The sequence below is a fragment of the Lactuca virosa genome, chromosome 1, assembly GCF_052849685.1.
Source record: "Lactuca virosa cultivar CGN04683 chromosome 1, Lactuca_virosa_CGN04683_v6, whole genome shotgun sequence".
Lineage (NCBI taxonomy): Eukaryota > Viridiplantae > Streptophyta > Magnoliopsida > Asterales > Asteraceae > Lactuca > Lactuca virosa.
This window is the reverse complement of record NC_136426.1, coordinates 72,361,170-72,372,555: the sequence shown is the minus strand read 5'-3', so window position 1 is coordinate 72,372,555 and position 11,386 is coordinate 72,361,170. Positions and strand designations below refer to the sequence as shown.

Genomic DNA, 11,386 nt, shown 5'->3' with positions numbered 1-11,386 from the left:
CAGAAATGAAGCAAGAAATTAAATACTTCAAAAAACACCAAATTGAAGTTAAATACTTCAAAAAACATGAATCTTACAACCAAATAGTCTATTACAAGTTACAACCAAAACCCGAAATAGTCTATTACAACCAAAGCACAATCAAATATGGGTCGGTTTCTCGGGTTGGATGGGTCGATTTCTGGGTAAAAACAGAAACCGAACCCGATTTTTCGGTTTTTAAAAAATTCAAACCCTAGCCGTCGGTTTTGCTCCGGTTTCAGATTTTTCGGTTTCGGTTTCGTCGTTTTTAGTCGGTTTCTTGGTTTGGGTTTGCTCACCCCTACTAGTCACCTTCATCCTTCCATTTGCAAGTCTGTGTGTAACATAAAACAAGCACATAGGTTGGCTTTTTGTCATGGAGATGATGAAGATGTGGAGAGATGGTGTGTCACAACTAGCCTTTTTGGCTAGGAAATTTTGTCTTCATGTAAAGATCAACTCTTGTATAACTTGTAATCTAAGCTGATGTCAAGTACTATGCTCATTCAAAATCAACCAATTGAATCAAAACTCCTGAGTGAAGTTCAAAACCTAATTCAACACATCTCATATACTCAACTATGAGTTTGAAACCCTAATATCCCAGTTCAAACTCAGAATGGACCAGGATCCCCTTATTGGGCCTAATGGGCCAATAAACTCACAACTTGGTCATTATGGGCTAAGAATCCTTATATGGGCCCTAGATGGACCCATATTCATTAAATAATAGCATGTTGGGCCGTAAACCCCATTCATTCACCACCTTTGGGACGTAAACCCATAAGAAGGGCCCAATGGGCCGAGAACCTTCATATTGGCCCTAAAATTTCGAATATGCTCAATATAGGCCAAAACACTTCTTTCTCTTTTCCTTCCTCCTCATTCACGGCCCACACAAAAAAAAATCAAAGGGTGGATAAATGGTTTGATACCTCAACATTACAAGGTGGATCTCCATGCAAGAACACAACATATATCTATGAATGTCTCATGTACCCATGCAACCATCACATCTCACTTCACTCTTCTCTCTTTCTTCTTCTTATTCACGGCCAAACCTCCCTTCACTCACCACTCTCCATTTTAAACTTCCATCACCATACAACTCCTCTCAAATCCATCTAAAGATCTCTCATCTTCATCTCTAAAAAATTCGTGAACAAGGATGTGTTCAACAAACTTTTCATCAAAGATCATCATTTTTGGTAAGTTATTCTCTCATCAAAGTGATTAGCTTCATTTTATGATAATCTTCACTCCTTAACACATCATTTCATGATCCATGCCCTTAGATCCATCTTAAGTTCGAAAAACTCCACTCAAGGAGCTTCTAGGGCCGAGATCCTCATCATTCTTCATCAAAAACCGAAATCTCCAAAGCAAAGTGAGTTCATACCCCCTATTTTCGGTTTTTACTATGTTTTGGGGGAGAATACAAGTTGTTTTGTATAGATCTATGTGTATATGCATGATTTTGTATGTTTTTCATGATATAAGTTTGATTTTGTGCTATAAACTCCATAAACTTGAAGATATGCTAAAATATGATGATATTTGTAGAACATAACACTTATTACAACTTACTATGCAAAGAAAAGGTTTATAACATTTCAAAGTGTTAAAAACTAAGAAAATTTGCATAAGAGGGCCAAAATGACAAAATAACAAAAAAAAATGAAGTACTTATATGTAACTCACGGTTTTAAGGGACCAAAAATAATTTATTTTGATAAATATGAATCTTTATGGTATTTATGATTTTAAAAGGGCTAAAAGTGTAAATTTTCACAAATGGGCCTCATTTTGGGCCTCATTTTGGGCTTTCACGGCTTTTGGGCCAAAATTGTAAATTTTTGCACTTTGGTGGGCTTAAGTGTCATTTTAAACAAAGTTGTGCCAAAAATGTAAGTTTGCGATAAAAAGGGTTGGAAATGTAAAATTATTTATGATTTGGGCCAAAAAGAGAAATTTAATTATAAATGGGCCGAGGATGCACATTTTCATAAAAACTAAGCCAAAAATGATATTTTTGACAAAAGTGAGTTAAAGATGTTCCTTTTACTAAAACTAGCCTTAAATGCAAACTTTGGTCTTAAAGGACCTAAAATGTCATTGTTACCAAAAATATGCCATAATTGTAAATTTCCGGTTTTTAGGACCAAAAAAAATGTCTTTTTACAAAAAGTGGGCCTTTTATGTCAATTTGGTAAACAACTAAGCTTAACAACCAACATAACAACAAACGAATTGATTACATCATTCACATTCCTTATTGGGCTCGGAATATAATTTACATGCTTAGTGGGCCCTAGTTGTCCACTTACTTGTTTATTGGGCCTGGAATGTACCTTACATGTTTATTGGGCCCGAATTATACCTTTCATGTTTATTCGCGTAAATCCGATTAAGGATCTAGTGAGACGTTTCGTTTGGCACCAAATGAGTGTACAAACGTAACATGTAGTTATAACCAGAGTCTCCCGGAGAGAGAGCGTGAGTTTGTGTATAGATCTATACGGGGGTCACGCCCCACACCTAAGCTGTTCGTTACAGTTAGACTAGGCCAGTCTAGGATGAAAAACCGTACCTTAAACAAGTCGGCGTCTATCAGACGTCATGACAGGCGAAATTGTCATTATCAAGTATGGTTATAACGACTCACTTAGAGGAATTAACACCATTATAAAATTGACGGGAAACATTCTTTTATGGAAACACGGTAACCTACACGCACTGGTACTCAACCTCGGGTGTTGAGATTCCAACCTTTTCATAAACGGACAACATCGGGTTGTCTGGGTTCATTCTCTTTATGTTCTCATAAACATCAACACACATGCATTAATACAAGATCGAACACAAACATTTCAAACCGTTTTTTAGAAAATATCGGATTTTCTGGTGTTTACTAAGTAATACAAAACACTTTTTTTTAAAATATGCATATAAACTCACCAACATTATATATGTTGACCTTTTTAAATTAACTTGTATTCTCAGGAAATCGTTGCGCAGGTTGGTCAGCAAGATTACATGGATATTTTGTTATGTTTTGTTTTCTTCATGCTTTGAATATTTTGGCATGTAATATTGAAATACAATATTTGATGTAAACCAATGACAATTGTAATATTACATGTGTGATGATGATGATGTTATGTTTCAATTATATTCTCTGTGATGATACTACAAGAATGAAGTCACCTAAGCCCCCAGACGTTTCCGCCGTTTGGTTCGAGGGTGTGACATGCTGGTCGTGATGGGTGTAATCAGATGTCTAAATATCGTGATGAAGTTTGTTGGCTGCCCGATGATGATTAACACAATATGTGTGAATGTATGTCGATGGAAAAGGGCTGACGATGGTGGCGACGTGAAGAGTTGCGAATCGGCAATGGATGGTCCATTTACGGCTAGAACCTACGACCAGATGATGGACGGAGGCGTTGGAGTTGTGATACGTATTAATCAAGATGATTAATTGTGGTGCGTTGAGGCGGTGATGGCCGTGGATGTGGGTGCATGGCGGTTGTGTGGGTGATGTTAGGTCAATGAAATTGTGACGTGTTCTCTCAACGTAAGTATAGTTGTATAAGAGACTAAGATTTCCAAATCACTAAAAAATAGAAAATTATATCTATAATGGTTGATTTGTACAAAACGTAAATATTTGATTTAATTTGGAATTACCTTTATACCCTTGTCTCTATTTAAAACTTACATATTTATCCCATTAGTTTTCTTAATTTACATAAATGACCCGATTAATAGTAGTCATAGATCTAAATATTTAAAAGATTATGATTTGTTCTCGCATTGTCAACCTTTTAAGTGTTCTCGATTTAACTTACCTCTCTCTCTCTCTCTCTCTCTCTCTATATATATATATATATATATATATATATATATATATATATATATATATATATATATATATATAGAGAGAGAGAGAGAGAGAGAGAGAGATTACACTAAAGGTCCGTGCTCCATTAAAAAAATACCAAATTGCCCTTTTTTCTTTTAACAATATATATATATATATATATATATATATATATATATATATATATATATATATATTATTGTTTTTTTATCTTTAATGTAAGAGAATTAATATATATTATTTATAAAAGGATTTTTATTTTTTAAAATCAATTATCTAAATTATTGAAATTCATATTATTTATTTATTTATTTATCTTTGTTTTTGTGGTTTAAAAATCTTTTAATATTTTTGACATTTTATTTGAATATATTATTTGATTTTTTTTTTAAATTTTCTTTATTTAAATTATATAATGATTTTTTTAACGTTTTTTTCGAATAAATAAATACAAATAATAACCTGGATAACTATCAATCTTACAATAAAATTATTTAATGTTCGTTTCTTTCTTTTTTCTTTAACGATAATATATATATATATATATATATATATATATATATATATATATATATATATATATATATATATCTTATACTATATATAAAACATTTTAGTCATATCTTGAATTTTAAGAGGTATAAGTTATAAAGCTTTTTATACAAATTAATTATGCATAAATAAATCATTAATACTTGCCAAAAGTTTGAATACTTGAATTAATGAAGGTTATTCAAAAAACTTAATTTTGAGCAAAATGACAAATTTAAAATATTAAATTCATGTATATAAATTAATTTATATTTATTAAAGCAGACACCGATATTATTAATTTACATCAAATGTATAAATAGATAATATAAATATAAGGTCTAAACTAAAATATTTTATTTAAAAGTGGTAAATTTTTATTATATAATAACTAATAATTAAATCTAATAATTATTTTCCAGTGAGAAAACTATTCGCCAAAAGAGTTATTTATAGCCGCCGCTTTGCGCGGGCACACATCTAGTATATATATATATATATATATATATATATATATATATATATATATATATATATTACATTAAATAGTTTTATTTTGGTTTTTTTTCTTCAAAAATAGTTATACAAAAAAATTTAATTATTTAGGCAATAAATGAAGAAGCACATACATATAAAACAATGATGTAAACGAAAAACACTTAAAACCATAAAACCTATTAAAACAACAAACACGAATGTATAAGTGAATGACGTAAACAAAAACATATAGAAAAAACAACATTAAAGAATAATATTGGACGATTTATAGTTATGTGGTTTATTATTTTAATTTGTTCATTCAAACAAAACGTAAAAAAAACATCATATAATGTAAACGAACAAAATGTTAAAAAACGTCATCAAATAATATATTCAAATAAAACATCAAAAATATTAAAATATTTTTAAATCACAAAAATAAAGATAAATAAATAATTCTAAAAATAAATAAGAATGTGATTTTATATAACTTAGATAACTGATTTGGAAAAAAAATAAAAATAATTTTATAAATAATCTATATTAATTCTGTTAAAATAAAGATCAAATTATATATATATATATATATATATATATATATATATATATATATATAAAATAAAGAAAAAACATTATAAATGGTCCATGTGGTTTTCCCAGATCTGAAGTTTAGTCCCCGTGATTAAAAAACAACATAGATGGTCCCTATGCTTTCAAAACTTTCGATGATTGGTCCTTATTTGCTAACTCTGTTAAGTTTTGTCCGTTAACTGAAGGACATTTTCGCCATTTCACTACCATAGGGACAATTTATGATGTTTTCCTTTATTTAAAAAAAATAAAAAAAATGAAATATAATGCTAAGGGGTCCACGCCTCTCTCCCCCCTCTCTCTCTAACCTCTCAACCCCTCTCTTCCTCTCGTTATTATATCACCAGCCACCACCACCACAACCACCGTGTTTCTCATTCTTTGCACCCTCACATGTGTTGCTGTTACTGCTTGCATGGCTCCATCGGACCAGCTCCTTCCGACCACCTGTCACCGTTCAATGCCCCTCCCTTTGAGTTCACGTCGGCAGAAAACAAACGAGCAAGGCAGTGGAACTGCCATTGCATGCCGCCACCAATCGTTACCACCGTGAGGACTCCGATCACCACCACCTACTGTCTCTTTCTTTCGCTGATCACCGCCGGACAAAAAGAAAGACGAGGCAGCAAAGCCGCCACCGCAGCTCCGCCGCTGCTACCACAATCTCCATCTTTTTTAGCACCTCCTCACACCACCTCTTGCCACCCATTGACCACCACTTCGATAATACAACAAGTAACGATCACCACCACTCTTATTTTGGTATATATGCGTCGAGATTTAAGGCCGATTCACCGAAACTAATAGACCCAACAATCTATCTTCTCCTCTGCCTCTTAATTTGACCACCGCCTGTATGGATGTATCTATCTCACAAATGTTTTTAAATCAAGAACAAGGGCATACACCATATGTGGTCGGGAAGAACTGGGACGCCACCCAACATAAGTATCAAAGTTCATAAGAAATTCTAAATTGGCATTTTAATAAACACATGGTAGGCAAAAAGAAAAATGATTGAATTCAATTGTTTGGGCTCATATTAGATGACAATAAACACAATGAAATCATATATTGGCTCCAAAAATCGATTGTAGATGGGAATTTGAGGTTATTTGACTCCCATGTATGTTCTTTGTGTGTTTGGAAGCCCACAAAAAATGGTTTCCCTAAAAAATCAACCCATTTCTTATAAATCTGTGAAAATCGAAACCTTTTTTTTTCCTTATCTTTTGAATCGAAGCTTGTCTATTATCCCTCCTGCTCTCTTCGAATTACAGGTTGGTAGAAGATGATGCTCAGTGTCATAATGGTGACATTAAGGTGATGGTTGGATGATGCTAGGTGCAAGGTGGAGAATCATCAAGTTGCAACAGTTCATGATATGATGGTGTGTTCTTCAATGGTGCTTTCCATATGAAATCAAACTAAAACCCAAGAAGAGTTGAAGCTGGAAAATAGGAATCAAATTTACTCTAATCCAATATGTTAAATCGGGGTTCTTTAATTTTGGAAATGGAGTTGTCGGATAAGAAGAAGAGATACAACTGGCAACAGTGGGTTTCGTTCGTTGACGGATGTGGGTGATTCAGCGGCGACCGTGGGTGGAGATACATATGGAGGTCTCGATCTTGATCAGATTAAGAAAAAGGGAAAGAAGTTCTTTTGACGGGTTAGAGAGAGAGAGAGAGAGACCTTTTATTTATTAAATAATTATATTTAATTTTTTCTTTTTTAAAAAACATTAGAGAAAACATAATAAATGGTCTCTGTGGTTGTGAAATGACGAAAATGTCATTCAGTTAACGGGCAAAACTTAACGGAGTTAGCAATAAGAACCAATCGTCAAAAGTTTTGAATGCACAAGGATTATCTATGATGTTTTTAAACCACATGAACTAAACTTCAGATCTGGAAAAATCATAGGGACCATTTATGATGTTTTTTCTCTAATAAATTGTTAAAAGAAAAAGACAAAAGAAAGAAATGATAATTTGGTCTTTTTATATGAAGCAAACGAGATATTCACAAACCATAGGGACCATTTCTATAATTTACTCATATATATATATATATATATATATATATATATATATATATATATATATATATATATATATATATATATATATATATATATATATATATATATGGAGCAAGGATACACAGTGTGATATTCACAAACCATAGGGACCATTTCTATAATTTACTCATATATATATATATATATATATATATATATATATATATATATATATATATATATATATATATGTGTGTGTGTGTGTGTGTTTAATAAAATAAAGATGTTAAAAACATGTAAAAACCAAATTGTAAAAAAAAAAATTCAAAGTACTTATAAAAAAAGTTTGGAACAATTATTCGTAAGAAAAGTTAAAATTTGGACCAAAATTGTAAAATACAAAAATGGACAACTAATAAAACCTGCTATAGCATATCACATGAATTAATTAGGGGTGGAATTGGTACGGTACCAATTCATTTTTCTCTAAACCGTGTACCGTACCAACTCTAATTGGTATAAAAAAATTTCTACCGATACCGTACTAAGTATACTTGGTACCAATTTATTTGGCTACCAACATGTTTGGTTGGTACAAATTGGTAATGGTATATCAACTTCTTTTAATTTTCTATTGTAAGATTTAAAAATAAGCAAAGACATCGATATTTTGATGTTTAGTATAGAAATTAGTTACGTAGTTCTTTTTGTTTACAAAAGAATTCTACTAAAGCAAAGACATCGGAATTTTGATGTTTAGTATAGAAATTAGTTACGTAGTTCTTTTTGTTTACAAAAGAATTATACTAAAGTAATGCTAAAGTAACGTTTTAATTTTGTGCTTTAACGTGGTAATAACTATTGACTAATACAATCAAATGATTAATATAATGTTATTAAAACTGTAAACACTAAACACAATTAATAGTTGAAATATACGATTTCATATATATATATATATATATATATATATATATATATATATAATAAATGAATTGGTTGGTACGGTATTACCATGGTATTCAAATTTTTGTACCATTACCGTACCAACATTGATCAATTGGTACGGTACTACCAACCAAACATGTTGGCTACCAAATGTATTGGCTACCAAATGTATTGGCTACCAAGTTTCTTAGTTTGGTTGGTAACATGTTGGTTGGTTTTCCATGGTACAATTTTGGCAGCCCTAGAATTAATGATGTAATAAAATATATAAAATTTTGTCAATATCACTTTTAAAGTTATTGAATAATATTTTGATTTTTATCTCATACCATGTTTGAACATTGCATCTTTTAGCTTTCTGTGACCTTACTTGGATAGAATTCCTTCTATATGTCCATACTTTCTATTCTTGTATGTTTTAGCTTCTGTTAATCATGTTGTATTAAATGCATTAATAATGCAATTTTAATAGAAGTTAAAAAGGTGGTGATTAAGATTGAATATGATTTCAGTGGAGTGTGAATGATGACATGAAAGAGCAAAGGTGGTGATTAAGATTGAATATGATTTCATGTTGTATTAAATGCATTAATCATGCATCCATTCAATGGGATGAATAAGATGGTAATTGGGATTGAATAGTTGTTTAATGGGTTATGGATTTTAAAGAGCAAAGTTTTATATATTTTTAATGGTTGATGTGCCAAAGATGTTGTGGATGCCCTTGGTTTGGTATTGTTAAAGGTTCTTTTGATATGATTTACAATTTTGAAATTTGATTGCCCCTGTCTAAAAATGAAACTGTTCTTATAAGGCCATTTCCTTATAACTTTCAAGATCATTAAATAATATTATGAACTTTACCTCAAATCATTTGTATAATCTACTTGTTTTAAATTTGGGGTCCATTTCATATAGACAGGTCGATAAATAACAATTTTTATTAACTTTATTCATATGCTATATACATACAAAGTACAAACTCATATAAAGTATTTTCTCCTAATTATAACAAATAGTCCAATATTATAAAAACAAAACAAGACATAACATGCATTTGCAGCCATGAAAATGGATACAAGCATGAAAAAAGCAAACAGAGTAAGAAGGGTAGCCTTCTTCTTCTATATGATGCCTTTCCTTTACATTTTACAAGATCTCAACTTTTGGTCATCCATCCTTCTCGTGAGAAAAAAAAACAAGGCAAATTTTACCTTAAAAATACATCACCAAGAAAACGATACATCATCATGTCAGGAGATCTTTACAGATTTTAGTAACACAGGATCGACTTCATATCTCAAGAACAATAACTGCAAAATTAAATCAACATCATCAATACTCTTTTTCACGAGCTTATAACTCAAAACAAGTACTAGACTTTCTAAATGTAAAAGCACTCACATTCAGAATCGGTTTTCACCCATTTCGACCCATCTTTTTCATTATTCTCTGTAACTTTCACTTTCTTGGGTTGTCGTTTTCCTTCGATGAACCTCGTTCTTGATGATGATTGAGAAGAGTTTTGCGGGTTGATCTTGTTCTTAAGCATAGCTCTTAACAGCTGTAATCATCAGAATCGTAATCAGAAACAAAAAAAAAAGAGAGATAAATTGAATTAACAAGATTGATTGATTGATTGATTACCTTCTCCATTTTTGATTCTGGAAGCGGATCACGTAAAGTAGGAATTGCTGGAAAGCCACTGCTGCATGCGAACATCTTCTTGAAAATGAAAGAAATTGATTTCTTCCCGATTGCTTTCTTACTACTGTTATTCATGCAAATATCCTTGCACCTACCAAGAATAACTCTAATCGTTCGATCAATATCTTCCTCTTTATTGTTTTCGTCATGATCATTAACTGTGAGAGAAAGTCTACGATCAACTTCTAAGCTTGAAGGGCAATTTAGAAATCTATCCAATGGGAGATCAATGGCTTCTTGTGTATAAGCAGCCGGTTTCTTTGACAGGAGTTTTGTTAACTCGTTCTGTAGTTTCCCGATTTCTTCAGGTGTGAATTCAGAAAGATCTGGAGATGATATTGTTTCTGTACCTCGAGTTTCTTGAATTTCTTCATTTTCAATTGGTAGATCATTGTTTCCAAATGTTCCTATTGTTAGCAATCCCTGTGGCCAATCACTAAATTCTTCTTTTTGGGGTTCGTGCTTCGTGTGATCTACAACAACAACATATGCATTCCAAATTAATTCAAGCTTCCATCTTTTTAAATCTTTAAAGGGTTTCTCAAATAACTACAGATTAAAAAAAGGAAACATTGTGTGCCTAATTAAAAGACATGAAAGAAAGAGAAAGGTTACTTACGAGGAGTATTAGTGTTCTTACACCCTTGTCCGCCATTAATTTTACTTTGCATCCAACTGATAAACTGTAAGAAGATGAAAAGAACAAATAAAATGAGTTCGCAAATTAAACATGAAAGTGATCATAACCTACAGAAAATGTCATATATCTCACCTTCATGATGATGGTGGTTGTTATGGAAAGAGAAGGACAGCAGGTGGTGGTAGACTGGTAGTGGAGGCGGTGGAGGGGTGATGGCCGGAGGCAAAGTGGTTTTGAAGAAGTCTTGAAATACTTGAATGGAAGCAGATCCTAGAAGCCAATAAGATTTTAGCTTTTGTAAGTAATAATAAATAAAGATTTGGGAGAAAATCGACCAAGAGGCTTCAAGTTCCAAAACGAGTTCAATTCTTGTCTACATTCAACATCCAAACATCCCCTTTTATTTGCCTCCATTTTTATTTATTTTTAAATAAAATAAAAAAGTGGGATTTTAATATTTGATCTCTCATGCATAAATCATAATGCATTAGGACATTCTTTGAATATAATAATCGTTCTATGTTTCCTTGTAATAATACATGCCAAACAATGTCGAGTT

At 31.6% G+C, this 11,386-nt stretch overlaps 1 protein-coding gene across 1 annotated transcript; it reads right to left on the bottom strand.

Moving 5' to 3' along the window:
• Positions 1-9,487: 9,487 nt before the first annotated feature.
• Positions 9,488-11,164, bottom strand: LOC145105141 (protein DEEPER ROOTING 1). The gene is made up of 5 exons (XM_079042275.1): positions 10,960-11,164; positions 10,807-10,870; positions 10,128-10,660; positions 9,885-10,044; positions 9,488-9,793 (listed from the first exon to the last, which is right to left on the bottom strand). The coding sequence occupies exons 1-5, from the start codon at positions 10,963-10,965 to the stop codon at positions 9,774-9,776; spliced, it is 783 nt and encodes a 260-aa protein (XP_078898401.1). The 5' UTR covers positions 10,966-11,164; the 3' UTR covers positions 9,488-9,773.
• Between the last annotated feature and the right edge of the window lie 222 nt (positions 11,165-11,386).